The sequence below is a fragment of the Lobosporangium transversale genome, assembly GCF_002105155.1.
Source record: "Lobosporangium transversale strain NRRL 3116 chromosome Unknown BCR41scaffold_4, whole genome shotgun sequence".
In the NCBI taxonomy this organism is placed as follows: Eukaryota; Fungi; Mortierellomycota; class Mortierellomycetes; order Mortierellales; family Mortierellaceae; genus Lobosporangium; species Lobosporangium transversale.
Genome location: NW_019028982.1, coordinates 157,639 through 179,002, shown reverse-complemented (window position 1 = coordinate 179,002; position 21,364 = coordinate 157,639). Strand labels below are relative to the sequence as shown.

Below are 21,364 nucleotides of genomic sequence, written 5' to 3'. Positions count from 1 at the left end.
TCCAGAGGTCAAGTTCTTTCAATCAGTTTATGAATAGGGGATGAGACTCCACATAATAGAGTTTTGTCTAACTGCGGTTTTAGAATTTAGGCCAAGGGATACTTTGCTTCTAGACATCATTTGTGAATACGCGACGTTTCGCTCATAGACCCTGAATCATTGTTGAGTAATATGCAGAACTCGACAAATCTATAGCAAGTCTCAGCAAGATTGTTTGAGGGGGAAAAAAAAAATGTTTGAGCTGAGACTGAAAGTAAAGTTGATTGATTGACAATGGCCTTGTCGCTGTGAACAGTTGAACTTTAAACTATCAGAATACTTTTTTTTTTTTTTTCTTGCTCTGACTTCTGCAATCTTTTCCATTTTTTTTTTTTTTTTTTTTTTTACATACGCTTACTTCACTTCACGACCGCGTCTTCATTATTGCCAATACTCATAACGTCCTTATCAAAGTTGGTGCATAGCCATGTACCGACCCTCGCTATCACCAAACACGGGTAGCACTAGTGCATCCCAGGAACAGGAGCCAGCATACTATGGTATTCTTCAGAATCTTTTATCTAAATCTCCAACGAAATCACAACAAAAAAAGAGCTCGCTTGAGGATATCATTGATGAAGAACTCCGTGATGATGGAGAGCATGAACGTCAGGAAATATCTCCAGACGAAACCTATCAAAATATCCACACAGGTCAATGGGGTGAAGGTCCAAGTAACGTGAACGTTGTAGATGCAGAACACGATTTCCGGCGGTTAGAATGTACACTTACCAGGGAATCTCGTCACAGCGGTTTGGGGACCACTGGAAAAGCTGGAATTGTTCGGAGAAAGAGCTCTATTCCGCCTCAACAGCAACAGCAGGCAGAGCTGCCTCAGAAGGAGGCCGGCGGGCAGGAAATCCCGTTTGACTATGAAGCCCTTCTCAAAGAAGATATTCTACCGGGCTTTGCAGAAAAGGGTATCAAGATATGGACAATGGGTGTGTGCTGGAAACAACTAAGTGTCATTGGCGAAGGCGTTGAGAATCGGTATATTGCCACAACAGGCGATCCCTTTGTAGCGTTCTTCAACTTTATCAACCCTCTTTTTTGGGTCCGTAAATGTACGAACAGAAAAATATCTTCCAAAAAAACTAAGACGATCCTGTATCCCATGGATGGATGCTGTGAAGGAGGCGAAATGGTCTTGGTGCTGGGAAGGCCTGGCGCGGGTTGTTCAACCTTATTGCGCGTACTAGCAAATGACCGCAAGAATTACAAGAAAGTTTTAGGAGAGGTCTCCTTCAACAACCTGAGTGCTGACATTGTTGCTAAGCACTATAAGGGTGAGGTGCTCTATAACCAGGAAGGCAAGTAGTACTCAGATTACATTTTTTTTTTTTTTTTTTTTTTTTTTAAAAAAAAAAGAACTTCATCCTTTGGACGTTACCTTTCATCAAGTTAAAACAGTCAAAATTCGCTACCTTTTACTTCTAGATGACTTTCATTATCCCAGTCTGACCGTTAACCAAACGTTGGACACCGCCCTCAAAGCCAGAACGCCGCGTGCTCGTCTCCCAGACATTACGGGCCGAAAGGACTTTCGGGAGAAGTTCCTTGATGTTCTTACAAAGATGTATGGCCTAACGCGCCAAAGAGACACTCTCGTCGGAAATGCCTTTATCCGAGGCATTTCGGGCGGCGAACGTAAACGCCTTTCCATTGCAGAACAGATGGCTACGCGATCCAGCATTAACATGTGGGATGGATCCACACGTGGTCTGGATGCCTCATCTGCTCTCGACTACGTCAAGTCCCTTCGAATTCAGACAAATCTATTCCGGCAAGCCACTTTAGTCTCCATCTACCAGGCTTCCGACAGCATTTACCGCCTGTTTGACAAAGTTTTAGTGCTCTATAAGGGTCGTTGCATATATTTCGGTCCAGCGAAGGATGCGAGGCAATACTTTATTAGTATGGGGTTTTATTGCCCAGAACGTCAGACAACAGCCGAATTCTTGACGGCAGTTACAGACCGACATGAACGCAAGCCTATGCCGGGGCTTGATCCCACAGCAGCTTCAAATCTTCCAAGCACTCCAGAGCAGTTTGAGCAGCTTTATAAGCAGTCTGTATATTATGATCAAGCAATCAAACAGCTAACAGAATATGAGGCTCGGTTAAGTGACGAAGGTGCTAATGAAAGCTTCAGGGAGACCGCCCGCCTGGAGAAACAGAAGCACGTTTCCATCAAAAACCCATATACAATCACGTATTGGAACCAAATCTGGGCAATGGTCATTCGCCAAATTTATCTCGTGAGAGGAAACATCGGAAGTTTAGTGTCACGCTATATTTCTGTAAGAAGCTTAGAACTATAGATCAAATCTCCAGAAGAGAATGCGCCTGTTTGGTTCCTAACGATAAGCTGACTAACATTTCCCTCTTCTGGTCTTGTTACTAGATGATAGTCTTGGCCATTATGGTTGGAACTTGTTTCTTACTACTGCCTACTACTAGCACCGGTGAGTACCCGCGTTTTTTCCTATGGTTATGACCACATGAATGTGCACTCTGATCAGCTGTTCCAATGTTTAAATGTGTTGTCCATATAATTGTTTGGTCGTGGCCTCTGTCATTTAGGTGCATTTACCAGGGGAGGCCTCATCTATTTCTCAGTACTCTTCAATGCTTTGGTCGCGGAGGAGGAGCTTACGACGGTCATTGATGGACGGCCTATCCTTTACAAGCTCAAGAAATATGCCATGTATAGACCTAGTGCACTTTGCATTGCACAGGCTATCGTTGACATCCCAATTAATGTGATTCATACGCTGATTTATTCTTGTATCGTGTATTTCATGGCGGGGTTGCAGCGAACAGCCGGAAAGTTCTTCATTTTTGTACTCGCTTTAACACTTGCAACGCTCTGCATGACAGCGTTTTTTCGATTATGGTACGGATCCAAAGTCTATAACAATGAGTCTTGGAGATCAAGGGAAATAACCGCTTTACTCAATCAGACTCTACATCTCGATATCCCTTATTATTATTCTACTGTAGCGGGTGTGCGTCAAGAACATTCGATGGTGCGAATACGTACGCAAGCGTAATCGTGCTGGGATGTATTTTATTTTCGGGATATCTTATTCCATATCAATCATTGCATCCATGGTTTGTTTGGCTCTTCTGGATGTAAGTCTTTGATCAATGCTCGATCTGTACCGCTTGGTGCCATCAAATATCGCTTATGATTGCAAATATGCAAAGAAAATAGGCATCTCTTTTAACATCAAAATTGCTAAATATAGAAATCCTTTGGCGTATGCCTTCAAGGCTCTGATGGCTAATGAAATGTCAGGTCTACGCTTCACATGCGATGCGCCTTACTTAATTCCTCATGGTCCTGGATACGATAGCACTGCCAATCAAGTCTGCACTATAGCAGGTTCAAAGCCCCAACAAAATTACGTAGATGGACCTGACTACCTTTATGGTGCATACCGATATAAGACGTCAGAGATGTGGATTAATATTGTAGCAGTTGCATTATTTTGGATACTCTTTACAGTTGCCGCCGCCTGGGTCATGGACACAAAAGAGTATGGCAAGGGAGGGTTCAGCACCAACGTGTTCAAGAAGCCTAAGAAGGGAAAGCTACCCAGAGGTTCTGTGAGAGGAGCAAGCATCCACCCTGCTCCTGATGTGGAACAAGGCTTGGGCTCTCAGCCCTATCAGGCTGCTTCTTCAGCTGATGAAACGCACCTGGATACTACTGAAAGGGCGCCGTCAGGAGGGGATATAGCCAAAGGATCTGTTTTCTCATGGGAAAACATGGATTACGTGGTCCCAAATAGGGCTGATCCATCAGGAAAGAAACAACTATTGTGTAACATTACAGGTTATGTGAAACCAGGCACCATGACAGCTTTAATGGGGTCCTCAGGAGCGGGAAAAACTACGCTGTTAGATGTGTTGGCTCAAAGAAAGACCATAGGAACTGTGACAGGACACATTGAAGTTGACGGTCAACCTCTGCGTCGAGATTTCCAGCGCACAACGGGATATTGTGAGCAACTAAATGTGCATGTCCCAGAAAGTACTGTCCGTGAGGCACTTCGATTTTCTGCTTACTTGCGACAACAGGCTGAAGTCTCGAAAGCTGATAAGGAGGCATATGTAGAGAAAATCCTCCAAATCCTCGAAATGGAAGATATTGCGGATGCGATGATCGGAAGCACGGAGTCGGGCCTAGGGATCTCTGTTGAGGAGCGAAAGCGCCTGAGCATTGGAATAGAGCTGGTGGCAAAGCCCAAGTTATTATTCCTGGACGAGCCTACATCCGGATTGGACGCGCAAGCAGCCTTCAGTATTATGCGATTCATGCGCAAGTTGACAGACCAGGGTCAGGCCATTTTGTGCACAATCCATCAGCCTTCAGCGCAGTTGTTTGAGTTCTTTGACGATATTCTCTTGTTGGCAAAGGGTGGCAGGACCGTTTACTTTGGGGAAATAGGCCAAGATTCTTCAAGTATCATCAATTACTTTGAAAAAAACGGGGCACCTAGGTGTACCGAGGATGCCAACCCAGCAGAATACATCTTAGATGTGATCAACTTAAGGAGTTCTATGGATTGGCCTGTGCTCTGGGACCGCTCGCCAGAAAAGCAGAAGTTACTAGGGGATATCCAAGCGATACGCCAGGCTCTTGAAAGCAATGGCCCTAACATTGCAGACACGAACCCCTCACAGGAACGCGAGTACGCCGCTAGTATGGGCACGCAATTCAAGTATGTCTTTAAGCGTATGGCAAAAACTTACTGGCGTCTCCCTGAATACAACCTGGCTCGCCTTGAAATGATGGCTGTCTTTGGATTGTTGAACGGATTTGCATTCTTTCGCCTCGGTCACAGTTTGGTTGATCTCCAATTGCGTGTCTTTGTGGTTTTTCAAATTTTGGTGTTATCGCCAATATTGGTTAACGCAGTCCAATACAGATTCCATGCGGAGCGACAGTGGTATATCCGTGACAAGGCGAGTAAATACTATGGTTGGTTTCCATTTTCAGCTTCAATTATTTTGATCGAGTTACCTTGGGTTCTCCTTACTTCGACGGTCTTTTTTTGCACGCTTTACTGGACCACCGGTTTTACGACGGATCCAATTTCAACATTGTATACGTACTTGACAACGGTAATCTATACAGTTTTTTCGGTCACTCTTGCACAATGGATTGTAGCTTGGACTCCCGACATTCATACCGCCTTTTTTTTGGACCCATTCGTTTTGAGTGCTCTGAGCCTTTTTTGCGGTGTTAGCATGGTAAGCTGAAAAAAAAAAAAAAAAAAAAAAAAAAAAAAAAAAAAAACAGCTCTAGACTACGCATGAAAATTATTCTGATACACCACAATTTTGTTTCGTTTTTTTAATACAGCCATACGAAAGTATGCCAAAGTTTTGGCGATCATGGATATACTGGCTAGACCCGGTACGTCTCAAAAATTGAATAGATGGATATATTGTTTATTGTTGTCATGTGGTGATTCCATGTACCCGTGTTTGACATCCGTAGGATTACTGATACGATGCTTTCTCTTTTTTGACCCTAATGCAGAACCGGTACACTGTCGAGGGTCTCGTGACGAGCCAACTATATAATCTCAAGGTAGAATGTGCGGATTCAGAATACAATGTCTTTCAGCCTCCTTCCGGTCAGGCCTGTGGAGAATATGCTGCATCATTCTTGCAGCAAGCACCCGGATACCTCAACAACCCAAACGATACATCCAATTGCCGTTACTGCCAGTACTCAAAAGGGCAGGATTTTTATAAGGGCTTGAATATGGACATATCATACCGGTGGCGAGATCTTGGGATTTCATGCCTCTTCCTTGCCACCAATGTCCTCCTGATTATGCTGGGAGTCCGGTTCTCCAGGACTAATAAACGTTAGGGTGTGTCTATATCATGACAGAAACACAAATGATGTGGAATTAAGAGGGAAGGATAGCAGTAATAGTTTACACATAGAAAAAGACAGAATATTAAAAGCAGGGCTGGAGAACAAGATTGTTCACATTCACATTCGTATTGTTATATGCTTGGTTCACCAAAATTAAATACTTTATTTCGTAACATTTTTGATATTTGGATCTGCAACAAGTGACCCAAAAATAAATACTAACATAGTTTAAAAGACTCCAGACCTTACTCGGTCTTTTTCTTATCTGCGTCTGATGACGTAGCGCCATCCTGATCTTCATTCTTTCCAAAGTACTTGAAAATCAACTCCTTGGCATGGCCAGCAGCAGCACCCGCGGACGCGGCAGCAGCACTTGCTTGGGCTGCAAATGGAATTGTTCCTTGAACGTGATCACTTGGATTCTTTTCACGTTCTTTGATCTTAATCTTTCCTTCCTTGACCTCCTGTGCCGTCCGCAAAGCCGCCAGCCTGGTCGTGTGCAAGAACGCTCTGCGCGATATTCCAGCGTTATCGAAATAGACGAGCGTAAAGTTTCGGAATCCTTCAAGAGCCTCAGTGACCAACTCCTTTGCATCTGGTCCAAGAGTTCTACCAGCCAAATCCTGAGCCGCAGTGATGGCAGGGGCAGAGATAATGCCAATAGACTCTTCTGTGGCCTGGATCAAGACGCCAGCCGAGTTCAGGATCGAGTAGCAAATGTTTTGCATAGTTGAATACGATTGTGGGTCATCTTTAGAAGTCCAGTACTTGATAGCTCTGTAACCGGTACTCATGGCTTTATTGACGATGGCAGATTTGATGCGGCTGGTTACTGAGAAGGTAGTGCGGCTAAGTTTGGCGACGTTACGGATTCGATTCTTGATAAAAGGCGAGATCTTGAGAGGTTTTTGTGTTTCAGGGATCCTGGAATTGAGATACGTGCTCGAACTGTTTACGTAATTTTTTTTTTTTTTTTTTTTTTTCAAGGTAAAAGAGAATTAGGTTTGATGAAAAATAAGACGAATCATGTCAATAGTAGACTCAGTGTATGTGATATGGTCTCACCTAACAATACCACCAGCAACGACGGTTGCGCCTTTGACCATTTGCTCACCAAAGATTTGGGAAGCAGTGGTAAGGTAATCAGCCATGTCGTCGGCTGAGGGTACTGTGATTCTGAGCCGCAATGGCTTGTCTTCCTAGAATTTTTTTTTTTACAAAGTACAAAATAAATGAGGGTAAGACATTTGAATATGGAAAAAAAAAAATTCTCGTAAGCAGATTCACAGCGAGTACTAACATTTTCATCTTGTGGTTCTATGGCCTCGATCACAACGGGTGATTTCTGGTTTTCTGAGAGAGAAACAGCATCATCGTCCTCCATCTGAACACCCTCTTGGTCCAAAACACCGAAGATTTGACCTACATCATCAACCAGTGCCAACTGGTTTCGCAATTGGTACTGATTCGTGTACACAACTCTGTCTGTCAAGATGTTTTCGAGAATCGTAATTTCTTCCTCAGAGGCACTATGCAATTGATGGGTAAAAAAAGATGTTTTGTCAATAAACTTAGCAAAGTGACGACATTGGCGATCATTTGTTCTGTCCCCAAAAAAAATTCTTCTTTGGAGTTTGCATTTTTGGACAGTATCATCACCAGCAACAATGACAATAACAATGAAAATGACAGCAGTAGCAGACATTATACATTATATGCAACTATTGTCATGTCATTGTTAAATGTGATGTTCATTAATATTTTTTTCTGATTTGACATGGCCCTGCACTCACTTTGGTAACTGAAGCTCCAAGTATCCATTGCCTGCTACCGAAAATTGCCATGTTCGATCACCAACTTTTTGAGCTGTAGATCTTGGCATCAGTGGATGGGTGATTAGGCTCTTATGTGACTTTGTAGAGGCGTCGTCTGTCTCCAGACTCATGAATGTCGTTGGAGGTTCGGTAGGACCATCAGCTCCTGAGGGATTTGTGGACGGAGGGATTATGCCTGGTAAAGAAGACGAATACACACGGAGCTCACCATGGCCGACCAATTTTTTTGGAGCTGTTTTACTAGAGAGCTGTGAGATGGCTGCATCCTTGATCGCCAGAATGACCTGGATAATCGTGGGGGACTCCGGATTGCTTGAAGAGGCAGACATGAGGAAGTAATAAAAAACAAAGAGTATGAAAGGAAGTGGAGGGTAAAGGCAAAGAAAGTGAGTGAAAGTTTTTTGGTGATGGATAAAAGACGATTCTGCTTTTTATATCAATGGTCTGCAGGTTTGCACGGACGTCATTTTTATTTTATTTTATTCCCATCTCAAATAAAGTTATTCGAGAGACATTGACATTATAATTTTTAGCGTATCAGAGACATGATAAAAATGACACCAGACGCGAGACTTCAAACTGAAAAGAATGTTATTGGTTTTTTTTTTTTTTTTTTTTTTTTTTTTTTGACAATAAATTATCTGTGATGGGCCTGGCGATCACCTTCATTTGAGGCATTCACACTGGCTGCCTCCAGTTCTAGAGAACTAACATCGGGGTACGGGTACTTTTGAACCATGACCGAGCCTTCGCTACAGTCTGGAGCTATCACAGTACTTCCCAACTGATCTGACAAAGCCATTCTTGAATGACCCATTGCTTCCATTGATAGGATCATTCTAAGTAGCCCCTGTTTCTCTGCCTCAGAACGAGCCAGTTTCTCTAGTGCTATTGCACGCTCTTCTCTGGCCTTAGCAACCTCTAATTGAGCTGTTCGGCTCTCTTCTCTCGTCTTTGCAACTAATGTCAAGGCCTCAGCTCTACATCTTTCTAATTCAGATTCACGGTTCCGAATACGTTGTTCTTGTATTTCCTTCTTGGCAAGGTCAAGGTCTTCCTCAGCTTGCCGTCGGAGACTTGTCTCCTGGAGCGTCTGTATTTTCTCCAGCTCCAGCTGAAGACTTGCTTGAAGCATATCTCTCTCAGCATCTCGCCTAAGGTTTATCTCCTTCATAGCCTGTGCCTGTTGCCCATTTTTAATTTTGAGATCCTGAATTTCGTCCTTTAATAGTGCCATTTGGCGACTCAAAGTCTCGTTTTGCTCCACAAGCTTCTCCTGTGTCCGAACCTCAGAAAGCACTTGCTGGATTTGCTCAACTAACATCCGAGCATTGGGCTCAGAGCTAACGACTGCAGACACACGATGTTTGTTAAGCCAGTTTCGTTGCTCGTCCACCACCTGGCCGTATCCCGTATGTACAAGGCCCGCTCTGGGTTCAGTATGCTCCGCTGGCGAGACAGGCAAAGATGAAGTCAAGCTTGATTGACCCTGTCGGGGTGCGTTGTCAGCATTATGTGTGGTGGAACTCGCTTGCGGTCTGTCTGTCATGTTTCCTTGACCTGTCCCTTTTTCGTTACAGTAGCCTTGACTTGCTATTGCAGCTTCTGGGGCGGATGACTCTGCTTTGGTCTGTAAAAGAGGACCAAATGTTGCCTCAGAGGTGGGTTGTGCTGGAATTAATTGGGGATCTATTTTGTCACTCGGATTCTGAAATATAGTATTACTAGTAGCGTCTTCGACCTTTTGGATGGCGTTGCGCTTTGGTTGAGATGGCTTGATGATCGGTAGTTGCTCTCCTTGGGTACTAATGATCGAAGGCAAGTCCGAAAATTTATGAGGTGTGGGCATGGTTGCCATTACTGAGGTTGAAGACGTCGTTGGCTTTGAAACATTGGTTTCACGGGCTTGTGCCGCAGCCGGAGATGGTGTTGTTGTAGATCCATGCCCTTGTAGCATGAGGCTCGAGCATGCTACAGCATATCCTACTTTCGATACCGAGCTTGAGGATGATGCCGGCATGGATCCTTGATTCTGCGGCATTGAGCCTGTAGGAGTCTTTAGAATGTCCCTTCCTTGTGATGTTGAGCCTGAAGGCAGTACTGACGTAGGTTCTCCTCCTTGTGGTTTTGAGTGCAAGGATGGTATTGTCGTGTCTTTTGGCCCTTGAAGCATGAGAGGCGAAGGTGGCATTCCTACAGGTTTTTGTTGATGTAATACTGATATTGAAGGCGAAGGCACTATAGGACCATGTCCATGCGGAGCCGAGCTCGAGGAAGACACGGCTTCGGTTCTAGTTGACTTGGCGTTTAGAGACTGAAAGCCCTGGCTCTGGACTTTATCGATGGACATCTCTGTTGGCTCGACCTCTAGCTTCACGGCAACGCTTACTGAGGAAGTGTGAGCATGTGCAGGCGCTGCAATCGATTTCTGACCCATCTCTGTACTGTCCGGTACGCTTAAGGGTGGGCTGAAAGTCGTCTTCGGAACCACCGGATTATTGATGGTATGCGTAGGAAATGAAGAGGCATTAATTGAATGCGGCACTGATGGGGAGTTGTTGAAGTCCTTTAATCGATTGAGAGCAGTTTGCGCTTGAGCATTTTTATCCCTTGGGTGAATGGTTTCTGGTTAGTTTATGATCCATGTTTACAAAAAAAAAAAAAAAAAAAAAAAAAGAGGAGAAGAGAAGGATTGTTAGAAAACAGATCCTTGGAGATAGCCAGATGTTAGGTCGGAGCGGAAAGATTACCTCTATGATCATCAAGTTTTAATCGCGACGCAGACTTTTCAGTTTGTCCATGTGCATCTGGAGAGTTCTCTAGGTTGGGTTCGAATGCTCTTTTTGAAGGAATTACTGGGGAATCTGCTTGAATTCGTCCAGCAGAAAATGTTCCTGGCGTGGATACACAATGACAGGTAAAATAGATTAAACGGTGAGATTTAGACCTGATTGGAAGAATCTGATAACAACTTTTCATCTTTATTTGATCTTTTATTACCATGAAATGAATGCTTGACATCCAGAGAAATCAGAGGATTTGGGTTTGGGGCATTTGATACGCTTGATATGTTTGATGTGCTCGGTATGTTTGATGTGCTTGGTATGTTTGATGCACTTGGCATACTTACTTTAAGTTGTCTTCCAGGGAGAAATTTGTCAAGCAACTCTGCATGATGAACCACCTTATCTATAATATCACCTTTACTTTCCAGATGGAATGGAGTGTCTTCTATTCCAAGCAGCTGGTCAATCGTACGAATGCAAAATTGATAATTCTGGATAATAATGCACGCATCTGCATAGAAATCCAGTTGGTCCTGTGGATGCGCGATCTGGAGCATATAGTTTTGCAGGCTAGATTGATATCTGATGAACCTGTTGATTCTTGCCAGCGAAAAACTGCGCTCAGTGGGTGACAAGCCTACACCTGCCTCCTCCAGCTTATTTTTGCGAAGCTCTAAATCATTTATCACTTTCTCCACACGTTTCTTACAAAGGAATGTTATGAAACCTGATGCTGGCTGATTCTTTCGGTAGATTTCAATATCTGCTTCAGATTTCGTGGGCGGTATTGGCGGAAGCAGGTTACTGTACTCTTTTTTAGGGAGCATCCACCAATCCATTTGTGTATTATCACTTGAGGATGCTGATGAATATCCTTCGTTGGGATCAGCAGTATCATGATTAGACGCACTGCTGTAGCCAGATAAAGGTGAATTACTGGCATTTTGTCCTAGTAGACTTCTATTGAAATTCCTTGCTCGTGGTCTGCTTCGTCCTCTGGCTGGACTAGCACGATTGATCATGGTTGCAGGAGCATTATGGCTGGTATCGCTGTCTTGACGTCTAATGCTAGTGTCATTATTGTGAGCGCCGTGACTATGCCCGGGACTTAGATGATTATTGTGTCCGCGCTTGCTGATTGTGCCTCTGTTGCTACTGCTGTTGCCATTTGTTTTGTTGGAAACAATTCTGCCACGACCACGGCCACGGCCACGGCCACGGCCACGACTACGACCACGAGCACACCAATGTCCTACTTGATCTTGTGAGTGATCCATTATATAGAAATGTTTTAAATGGTGTAATTAGACTGTTGCTGAAATTACTGTAGCAGATCTGTTTTACCCTTCAACTGCAGATCAACATTCGGAGCCTTTCCAAATAAGGTTTTTCTTTCTTTTAAGCTCCGCATGTACATGTTTACCATGAAACATTCCATGGAGCACTCCACCATCCGCCTCCTAGACATCTCACTTGTCCTCGATGAAATCGTTTCTTACCTCTCTCCTCGGGACCTAAGCCGTTGTGTTTGTGTCTCTAGATCATTTTGGTCCGCATTCGTACCTTATCTTTGGCGCAACATCCATCTTAGACTTGCTGCCCAGGAGAGACGCGACTTTGTCAGCTCGAACTCACCTTTTCTCCTTCAATCGGAAACCACACCTGATACACGTCGAGACCTATATCGATATTCCGTCCGATCCATCAAATTGGCAGCCGCTCTACCAATATGGCTAAATCAAGTTGATGGCAACACTATGAGCTCATCCGCCTCGCAATCATTGATACCACTCTCGCATTTATCTTTCTTCCCAAACCTTGTTCGCTTCAAGTTCCGGAACCAGATGACTAGCAATAATCGGCTACAAACAGAGGATATAGCAATTGTAGTATCTCGGATCCTGGCCTTCATGACAGTCCACTCAACGCTTAATGAAATCGAGCTATCATACCTCAAAGTCGATGCCGATTTTATACAGAAGTTTAGCGCGGTTATGAGCAGCTTATCAGGGCTTCAAAAACTTGTCTTGACGTTAACAGGCAGAATCTCGCTTGCAGATCACTTACAAATACTTAAAGCTGGTCTACAGTTGGAAAAGCTCCATGTGTCGGTTGACTCATCCATATACGAAAACCAAGAGGTGGGACTGACAGAATTGGATATGTATAGGCAGCAGATAGAACTGATGAAAAGTGAGCATGGCAGGATCAAAGACTTGAGTCTCAACACAGAACTGTTTGAAATAATCATAGCGGACTACTTGGCTCGATGCCCATTTCTGGAGCAGCTAGTTGTCCATAGCCCTCCGACAGTATCCTCTGCAGTGTATCAGGATATCTCTAATGTTATCAAAACTCACTGCCCAAGATTGAAGCACTTAGACATTAGGACAGTATTGATGGGTGAAGTCCCACAAGCCAAATTGATCTTGGCTTGTTTGCCATCATCGGCCGCATTGTACGAAGAGCGATCAGGATTAGAATCAATAGCCACTCGTCTCTACGGGTCAACTACAGATATAACATTGAATGCGATGCTGGCACATCAGACAACCTTAACATCAGTGCGTATCAGTCAAGGGAAAGGCATTACTGCCACGGGACTGCAGCGAATTACCACGAGTTGTACCCACTTGAAATCGCTTGCTGTCAGACTGATCTTTGGAGATGCAATCCCGATCCTCATGGACGGAATAGCCAACACGCAGTGGGAATGCACGAAGTTACGCTCCCTTTCAATCTTATTTGTTGATAATTGTACAATTACAGGACGAGAGCCTGCTACGCAGTACCTGCAGTATCTCTATGGACAAATCGGGACGATGACGGAATTAGAGACTCTCTCCTTCAGAATGGGACATGCTGGGTGGGTGCCCATGCGACATACCTTCATTGACTGCCTGGGAAAGCTTTATCAGTTGAGACAGCTTCGAGTGTTTGGGTTTCGCAAGGAAGAGGCTAGCATGCTCAAGAAACACCATATAGAGGCCATGCTCCAAAGTTGGCCAAAGCTAGAGCAACTGGCTGGTCTACTGGAAGACTTTCGAACGAATAGCTTAGCGCAATGGTTAATAGAGTCCCGTCCAGACCTTGACCTCAGTGCACTGAATGATAGACTTGGATAGCTTGCACACATTTGTAAATGAAATATAATGGGCTCAGTTATGCACGTGCTACTCAAAAGCCGCAATTTTCGGCTTTTTTTGTTTCATTCTTTTTTTTTTTTATTTGCTTTTCAACCTTTCCTTACATCCCACGTATATAAAGTACTGATATTAATGCTGTCTTCAGTGGCGAGGCCTGGCAGCGAGGGGCGCACTACACTAGTCACCACCCTGTTACGCCTTTTTGCTCGAATCTTCACACAAGCCAATGCCTCTAAGGTCATCGGGGCCTATATTCTTTTTATTATTATTAAATATCGTAGGACTACATATGGTGTTCGACCGAGACCTGACCTGAAAGGACCACGAGGATTGCCTCTTATTGGGAACACTTTCGAGCTGATGCGACGACCCCGTACACAAAACTATCAGCGCCAGACAGAGAACCATGAAGTCAGATATGGCTCATGTTATACCGTCTCATTACCAGGGATTGGTAGGATTATCAATGTCACGAACCCAGAGATGATTGACCATGTGCTAAGAGTCAATTTTTGGGCCTATGAAAAGGGTCCTCGCCTTAGAAGCGTTATCGAGCCAATGGTTGGGCAAGGTATGTGCATTTACTACATACTATATGACATAAAACATCTAAATTACGTGCCATCGACGAGGTAGATATTCTTTTAACATTTGGACTCTGCTTCAATTCTGCTCTACATCTAACTTGTTTTACTATCCGATAGGGATCTTTGGGGCCGATGGCGAGGTGCATATTACATCTATCTGCCAAAAGGCGTACAGAAAAAAAAAAAAAAAAAAAAAAAGCAACTAACAACTTTGTACAATCCTATTGAATAGCACTGGCGTTGGCAGAGAAAACTTGCAAGCCATATCTTTAACGTTAAGTCATTCCGCTCCTATACCAGCAATGTCTTCTGCCATGAAGCAAACCTCGTCATTGATTACCTTTCAACAATTGCGGATACAGATAAAGTGGTTGACTTGCAGAATATCTTTTATCAATTCACTCTCGGTACACTATGTCTTTCTATGTCTGCTTATAAACCTGAAAAGCCTATCTTATTTTATCACTTATATAAAACTGTTTTTTTTTTTTTTTTTTTTTTTTTTTTTTTCGTTCGTTATCCATTCATAAATTTATATGGATAGATTCGTTCGGCGAAATTGCATTTGGACAATCGTTTGGGTGCCTCAAAAACCCAGAGCAAGAAGTTGAATTTGCTGTAGCATTCGACCGTCTTAATCATGCGTTGTCAGAAAGGATTGTTTCACCTATCTGGAAGATCAAGGACTGGTGGACAGGGCACGGAGATGTAGTCCGTAAAGACACAAAAACTGTGCACGAATTTGCTTACAACGTCATACGGAAACGTCGCCAGGAGATTGAAGAGAATGGCGGGCACGAGCGTGAACATAAAGATCTAATGCAGTTGTTCATGGATACTCGAGACGAGCATGGGGAACTTTTGTCGGACGAAATGCTTAAAGATGAGCTGATCAATATGATTCTGGGTACACCTTGAAACTGTCTCTTTACGATATGAAATGACATCAATGGATAGCCCGTATCCTGATTTGTAATATCTTTTTTTATTTTTCTATTTTTTATTATTGTTATATTATTATTTCCGGGGGACTGTAGCTGGTCGTGATACTACGGCACAAGCGTTATCTTGGATGTTCTATCTCATGCATCGATCAGAAGCGAGTCCTGAGATTCTTCGCCAGGCGACAGAGGAGATTAACGATGTTTTGAAAGACAACCTTCCAACGTACGACTCAATCAAGCAGCAAAAATATGTTGAAGCATGCTTTTATGAGACTTTGAGGCTGTATCCATCAGTCCCTCAGAACATAAAGGTTTGCGTACAAGATGATGTCTTGCCAGGCGGCATTCGAGTGTACAAGGGCGAGAATATTGGGTGGTGTTCATGGGCAATGGGTCGATTAGAATCTCTTTGGGGGCGCGATGCCAAGGAGTTCAAGCCTGAGCGGTGGTTGACTGGGGAAAAGCCATCCTCTGCCAAATTTGTATCATTCCATCTCGGTCCTCGTACATGGTAATTTTTTTTTTTTTTTTTTTTTTTTTGTGAGGAGAGATTGATGATTTGGCCTTACATTGGATTTGTGCCTCCAGCTATAAAATGCTAACAAAATGCATCTTTTATCTATTGCTATGGTTGTTTTGTATCAGTCTCGGCCAGCAGTTTGCTACAATTGAAGCCATCACTATCACATCAATGCTTCTTCAAAAGTTCACGTTTGAACTTGTGGATCCAGACACAGAGCCGACGTATATCCCCGCACTTACGCTCCCTATGGCAACTGGACTTGCCGTACGTGTGAAACATCGTGCAGTAAATGCACAATCTGAGGCGATCAGATCTTGATATGACAGTAAAACAAAGTAAATAGAAAGGAATGTTTAAAACCTGGGGTTGTGCATCTCAAGGTCCTTTAATAAACTTTGCTGCGGAGAACTGCGGAGAAATACAAGATCGCCGATACGAACAAATAAGCTTCACCAGAAATGCTTTAAAAAACTGCTGTGTACAAATGCATGTAAAAAAAAAAAAAAAAAAATTATTTTTCCAAATGTTCGAATGAAGTCTTCTTGACATCAGCACAACATTCATTTAATCAGACAATGACACTCATGTCATTCCATCAGGCAACAACTTCAACGGTAACAAGAACAGCTGTACAGCGTGCACTCGTGCTGCCTGAAATCAGATCACAGATTGGGTACTTCTTGCTTGGCTGTAATAGGGATCTTATCGCATGCATGCTCGTTTGCAAGGCCTGGAAGGTGGATTTTAGACGATTACTCTTTCTTGATCTCTCACTGACAAAGCGGACGTTTGGGCCAATCCTGCTGCCACTGCAATGGCGGTCACACAGCACACATACGCTCTCACTGTCGATTGAAGAACCAACCTTGATTCCTCGGGGAAACAAATTAATTAACAAGGGGTACCGTCAAAACAACAGAAGCCCTGTCTTTAAAAATAACTGCCCCAGTGACATGAGTCATGAGCAAGTCTCCCTTCGTTCTCCGGATTATAACATGGATCCTGCAACCCACTGCCCTAACTTACTGCATCTCACTGTCAGACTCAACTCAAAACTACTTCCTCTGTGCTGCTGGACCAGAAGAGACGAATGGGTTGAAGTAGGCGAAGATGGTGTAATTCAGGACGAGAGAAGTACACAGAATCAAGAGGCTCTATTCAAGACCAGCGTCGTGGTCCGATATGATAGACATCAGGATGCATTTCTTGTAAAGACCAGCAATCGCATTTTATCACTACTACATCATCATCCGCGACTACAAACCTTTCGTTGGATTGGAGTTTCAGACACTCATATGGACCAGTTGGGTAAATATTTGTTGACAAAGCAACTTCAGCTGGTAGACCTGCAGCTGGAGCAGCTAAAAGCATCTGTGACAGAATTGAATTGCATCATTTCCAACTGTCCAAAGCTACGTAGACTTCATCTCAAGACTCTTCATCTTGAAAAGGAACCAAACTGGCCAGACATAACCACAGGGGACAAAAATGAGTCATCAATGCATCTATCAACATTGTTCAGGATGGCTTCATTGACGAACTCGGATTTAACGACATCTTTAGTACAGTTCGGACAGCAAACAGTGCAACAGGAACAGCAAGAACAGCAAAACACAACACTCGCCATCCTTAATCTTCAACAAGTCCGATATTTGACGCTTGAGAGCCCTCACTTCCCTCTCCTGCAGCTTTGCATTTATGCTCCAGCGCTAGAAAAGCTTTGTCTATCTAATTGTCACTTCCCTACCAGTTTCAGCCACGCTGTTGGAGCAAACTCCAGCCAACAACAAGAAAATCTTGATCCCGATTTTGATCCATCTTCTTCATCTTCGCCTCATTCACCTGAATTCAGTGTGTTTTGGAACTGTCCTCAGCTTCAAACCTACAAACACGAAGACGGGAGCATACTGCCTAACTTATTTGTTAAGGGCCTTATGGAATCCTCTCGCGAGAATCTACACTCGGTTTCGTTGATATCCTATACTGTCGATCAGGATTTTGTCACTGAGCTAATTAATCATGACCATTATCGGGTGTTGACTCATCTTGATCTCCACAGTAGCACTTGGATTAAGAGCACAGATATTCAGTCATTATTATGCCATTGCAACGAATTGGTCGACTTTACGGGCCCACAAAATGTTCTTTGGGGCGAAGATCTGGTGGGTTCCCCCATGTCGTGGGCATGCTTAAAATTAAAACGACTTCAACTATTGGTTTGCATGGCACGGCCAGATTCTGTACTGTGGGAACAGAGCGTGCAACAGGGCCAGACCCACGAACCTTTGGGATTCCCATTGCAACGAATCTTAGGGCCTGAAGCAGCAACTAGGTTTTTATTATCAGGGAAGGTGACCTTCGACCGTTATTTTCAGCAGCAAACTCAAGTGGGCCGATCGCTTGAATACGTGGGAAAGGATGAAGAAGAGGAAACGAAGAAGCAAGCAGAACACGGACAAGAAGCAAAATCAGATGAGTCCATCACGCTAAAAGATATTCAGTTGGCGATCTTTCAGCAGCTCCACAAGTTGACACAACTAGAATTTATTGATCTCACAGGTGGAGGATCAATGTCATTTCATTTCTTGGTCGAGTATCCACGCGGAATCCCATGGACCCTCCATGCTGGGCTTGATGAATTGAAGAATCTTGTCAAGATGAAAGAACTTGTTGTTACGGGATGGGAGGACCAGATGACAAGACGGGAAGCTCAGTGGTTCAGACGCCACTGGCCTGATTTGAGAGCGATTATCAATAAAAGCAGCAACTCGGTGATACAGGGCCATCAAGAGCAAACTCAAAGTCATCTATTTAGTAATGGGGATGAAGCAATAGTAGCGTCAGAGGACAGACATGTAGGGTCGTCTGCTGCGAGTAGAGCCGTGTTTGATAACGATGAATGCAAGCCAAATGAGAGCCAGGTCGTTGGTTGGCTTGCGTTCGAGATCTGTCTGGCACAGGAGTGGCCAGAGCGCTTTTCAAGGACCAATGGGATATGATGTTAATTGATAGAAAACTTTTTATTTAATACTATTATTATTTATTTTACACCATGTAAATGCTAGCTCTGTTGAGACCCGCTAAAAGATGCCAGTGCTAGTACAACAGCTTGGCGCTTTCATTATGCCAGCTCAAATGCTAAAGTCGCAAAGGGCTTCAAAAGCGCTCTTCGAGAGATAGGATCTTCACTCGCAGAGAAAAACCCCAGGTTAATGACTATAATGAAAAGGACTTGGGCAGCATCATTTTGACGACCAGAGATCTACAGACGTATCCAGATACTTAATATCACTTTGTGCGCATGTGACCAGAACAGCAATAATAGTAACCATAAAAAAAAGCACAGATCCCACGCGGATATAAGGTATCTGCTATGACCAAGGTTGCTCACCTTTGAAAAATGTAAAAAGCACGGGTAAAGCTTGTTTCTTCAATGGACCCATGTCACGATCTCTTCCTTTCTGCCTTACTTGAGTCGTAAGAAAAAAATAAAATAAACATAAAATAAATAATGTCAATTTGGATATCTATTAATCATATTGCTTGCACACCAACAAAAATTGTTAATGTTGACCAATTCCGCGCGTGTTTTTGAAGATATCGTGTTGGCTCAAAACCACTAACGCTATTACTACCTTCGCGGCTAGTTTGAATATGGGCAGGTGTTGTATAGAATGCCGTGAGGTTCAACCAATGCTGTGCCATCCATGCTCTTTCCTTGTTTCCAATCCGATGGTGCTTTAGCCTCTGAACGCTCAATGTCCTCAAGTTGGTTAATGTCTCAAGATGACCAAGGCCACTGGCTAATGTAAAATCAAAACACCAGACTTTTGATTCTGGATGGAGCATTCGAAGATCAAACTCGCCTGCAAGGTGCAATGTACGCAGCTGTGTCATACAGGCAAGTTGCTTATAGATATGTTCGACATAAGGATGTGCAGGCTCTGAATCAGGTAGAGCTGAAAATCCCGTGAAGCCAATTTTCAGATCTCGAAGCCCAAGGCAAACCCAGGCTGGTTGGCCACTCCCTACATGGACAGGTAGGTCCTTAATGTTTAGTCTCGGGCTATAGGTTTCCTGCCAGTGATGACTAGGCAAAGCCTCGAACGACGTTAGCTTAGGGCAGGTGGTCAGAATGAGCTGAATATGCTTGCTTGCGATCGAGCTGCACGATTTGATGCTTAGTTGCTCCAACGTTAGACTATGTTGATGATGGAGTAAACTGTTGATAGTCAGTGGTCCTAGTGGCTGTTCGCTATCCGTAATGTAGCTTCTCAAAGAGTAACATGAGTTCAACAGCAAGGCCATATGCTCGTCCTTTGAATGCGAGAACCCACTTGTGATGTGGCGTAATCGCGGACAGTATCCCTGTATGGTGGAAGAGAGAGCTTGAAATGATTCATCTGTGTTGATACATGGTACATAAAGATGCTCTAAATTGGGTGATGTCCTTAAGATTGACAGTAATATATCGAAGTGCACATGTTCGATATTGGCCTCTAGCCTCAGGTCTTTGAGCGCAGAGGCTACATGTGCCTCTGGTAAGTCTTGACATGACACATCCGCTGAAATATCTAGACCTATGTTACTGCTGACGTTGAGCCCGATACTGCTTTTGTTGTAATCTAAGCTTCCCGTGATGGTTTCTGGTGTGGAGACGATATCTGCCCTACATATTAGCGATAGCTTCTCAACCTTACTAACGATGACTCCACGGAGTACATGCTGGATACTGAGCAGATTTGGCTCACGAAAACAGTTGATTGTGACGCTGATCAGCCCAGGATGGAGAGCAATTGTATCACCGAGGAGCTTGGACATCTTGATGCTTGCAAGCGGAAAGTTGGAAAGGATGATCTCTCGCAGACTCATGTTCATTTTAACGAATTGTAGCAGCCGCTGTGTATTTGTGTGATCGACAATTCCCTTGTTATGGAGCTCTGACGCAAGAGAATCGAGACGAACTAGATTGGGGAACTCATCTATTCCTGCTAAAGATTGAAACGCGTAGCAAAAAAAGCTGCGGATTGAACGCACATGCTCAGCGTTGCGGCAAAGACCCTGTTGAGCTGCAGAGGATGATTGAAGTAAAGAAATGATCTGTTGATTTGCGAGAAAAACATCTCTCCAGAGCCTTGGTGCAAAAGCAATATTCCAAGCAGTATTAACGCGTGTACAGCACGCAAGGTCACTCTGAGAGAGACATGCAGCAATTTCGTCGCGGATGAGAGGTTGTAGTAACACAATGGACAGTGCAGTTGGAGGATGCATGGAGCGATGGAAAGATGGACATTAATGAGAGATTTAAAAAAAAAAAAAAAAAAAAAAAAAAGTGAAATGCAAATGGAAAAAAAAAAAAAAAAAAAAAAAAAAAAACTGAATGTCGTCCAAAAGAGGAAGGTCTTTCTGACCGTTTCCATGCTTAGCCCAATTCAATAATTGAGCCGAGATTGAGCACTGGTCACAGCTTTCTATCCTTCGTAAACTCCTCAGACCTGCAAGGCCATCTTGCTTAATTATACAATCAGCTAAGTAGACATAGCAAAACGCAGATAGCGCTTATGATATTATATATATAAGAGAGACCCATGTTATTATTACA

General features: G+C 43.6%; 7 protein-coding genes across 7 annotated transcripts; 4 read left to right on the top strand and 3 right to left on the bottom strand.

Annotated features, from left to right (window-relative positions):
• Positions 1–466: 466 nt before the first annotated feature.
• On the top strand, positions 467–5,964 carry BCR41DRAFT_379903 (ABC-2 type transporter-domain-containing protein; the record flags this gene model as incomplete). The annotated part of the gene is made up of 9 exons (XM_022027237.1): positions 467–1,093; positions 1,139–1,349; positions 1,477–2,339; positions 2,444–2,504; positions 2,623–2,935; positions 3,043–3,174; positions 3,291–5,301; positions 5,414–5,467; positions 5,594–5,964. 9 exons carry the CDS (start codon positions 467–469, stop codon positions 5,930–5,932), a joined length of 4,611 nt encoding a protein of 1,536 aa, XP_021884959.1. The 3' UTR covers positions 5,933–5,964.
• Positions 5,965–6,079: 115 nt separating this feature from the next.
• BCR41DRAFT_346525 (senescence-associated protein-domain-containing protein) lies at positions 6,080–8,187 on the bottom strand. The gene is made up of 4 exons (XM_022022916.1): positions 7,735–8,187; positions 7,242–7,470; positions 7,007–7,140; positions 6,080–6,889 (listed from the first exon to the last, which is right to left on the bottom strand). The coding sequence occupies exons 1-4, from the start codon at positions 8,103–8,105 to the stop codon at positions 6,187–6,189; spliced, it is 1,437 nt and encodes a 478-aa protein (XP_021884958.1). The 5' UTR covers positions 8,106–8,187; the 3' UTR covers positions 6,080–6,186.
• A 226-nt stretch (positions 8,188–8,413) lies between these two features.
• BCR41DRAFT_367607 (hypothetical protein) lies at positions 8,414–10,213 on the bottom strand (the record flags this gene model as incomplete). Its single annotated transcript, XM_022026314.1, has 1 exon — positions 8,414–10,213. The coding sequence occupies one exon, from the start codon at positions 10,211–10,213 to the stop codon at positions 8,414–8,416; it is 1,800 nt and encodes a 599-aa protein (XP_021884957.1).
• A 1,811-nt stretch (positions 10,214–12,024) lies between these two features.
• Positions 12,025–13,720, top strand: BCR41DRAFT_346522 (hypothetical protein). Its single transcript, XM_022022915.1, has one exon. The coding sequence runs from the start codon at positions 12,320–12,322 to the stop codon at positions 13,685–13,687; it is 1,368 nt and encodes a 455-aa protein (XP_021884956.1). The 5' UTR covers positions 12,025–12,319; the 3' UTR covers positions 13,688–13,720.
• A 91-nt stretch (positions 13,721–13,811) lies between these two features.
• Positions 13,812–16,191, top strand: BCR41DRAFT_331882 (cytochrome P450). The gene is made up of 6 exons (XM_022021821.1): positions 13,812–14,279; positions 14,413–14,435; positions 14,528–14,702; positions 14,840–15,202; positions 15,333–15,750; positions 15,885–16,191. The coding sequence occupies exons 1-6, from the start codon at positions 13,841–13,843 to the stop codon at positions 16,078–16,080; spliced, it is 1,614 nt and encodes a 537-aa protein (XP_021884955.1). The 5' UTR covers positions 13,812–13,840; the 3' UTR covers positions 16,081–16,191.
• Positions 16,192–16,292: 101 nt separating this feature from the next.
• Positions 16,293–18,804, top strand: BCR41DRAFT_346520 (hypothetical protein). Its single transcript, XM_022022914.1, has one exon. The coding sequence runs from the start codon at positions 16,338–16,340 to the stop codon at positions 18,759–18,761; it is 2,424 nt and encodes an 807-aa protein (XP_021884954.1). The 5' UTR covers positions 16,293–16,337; the 3' UTR covers positions 18,762–18,804.
• Positions 18,805–18,811: 7 nt separating this feature from the next.
• On the bottom strand, positions 18,812–21,050 carry BCR41DRAFT_346519 (hypothetical protein). Its single transcript, XM_022022913.1, has 3 exons — positions 19,398–21,050; positions 19,154–19,231; positions 18,812–19,024 (listed from the first exon to the last, which is right to left on the bottom strand). Exons 1-3 carry the CDS (start codon positions 21,031–21,033, stop codon positions 19,005–19,007), a joined length of 1,734 nt encoding a protein of 577 aa, XP_021884953.1. The 5' UTR covers positions 21,034–21,050; the 3' UTR covers positions 18,812–19,004.
• Positions 21,051–21,364: the final 314 nt, after the last annotated feature.

Excerpts from the sequence above, each read along its gene's own strand:
- BCR41DRAFT_346525 (XM_022022916.1), bottom strand. The coding sequence starts at position 8,105 with ATGTCTGCCTCTTCAAGCAATCCGGAGTCCCCCACGATTATCCAGGTC. Across the intron at positions 7,471-7,734 it reads TTGGAGCTTCAGTTACCAAA|TGCCTCTGAGGAAGAAATTA; the intron begins GTGAGTGCAGGG and ends TCAATTGCATAG. Across the intron at positions 7,141-7,241 it reads TAGAACCACAAGATGAAAAT|GAAGACAAGCCATTGCGGCT; the intron begins GTTAGTACTCGC and ends AAAAAATTCTAG.
- BCR41DRAFT_346522 (XM_022022915.1), top strand. The coding sequence starts at position 12,320 with ATGAGCTCATCCGCCTCGCAATCATTGATACCACTCTCGCATTTATCT.
- BCR41DRAFT_331882 (XM_022021821.1), top strand. The coding sequence starts at position 13,841 with ATGCTGTCTTCAGTGGCGAGGCCTGGCAGCGAGGGGCGCACTACACTA. Across the intron at positions 14,436-14,527 it reads TCTTTGGGGCCGATGGCGAG|CACTGGCGTTGGCAGAGAAA; the intron begins GTGCATATTACA and ends CCTATTGAATAG. Across the intron at positions 15,751-15,884 it reads CATCTCGGTCCTCGTACATG|TCTCGGCCAGCAGTTTGCTA; the intron begins GTAATTTTTTTT and ends GTTTTGTATCAG.
- BCR41DRAFT_346520 (XM_022022914.1), top strand. The coding sequence starts at position 16,338 with ATGACACTCATGTCATTCCATCAGGCAACAACTTCAACGGTAACAAGA.
- BCR41DRAFT_346519 (XM_022022913.1), bottom strand. The coding sequence starts at position 21,033 with ATGCATCCTCCAACTGCACTGTCCATTGTGTTACTACAACCTCTCATC. Across the intron at positions 19,232-19,397 it reads TATTCAAACTAGCCGCGAAG|TAAGGCAGAAAGGAAGAGAT; the intron begins GTAGTAATAGCG and ends TTACGACTCAAG. Across the intron at positions 19,025-19,153 it reads GCTTTTTACATTTTTCAAAG|ATCTCTGGTCGTCAAAATGA; the intron begins GTGAGCAACCTT and ends ATACGTCTGTAG.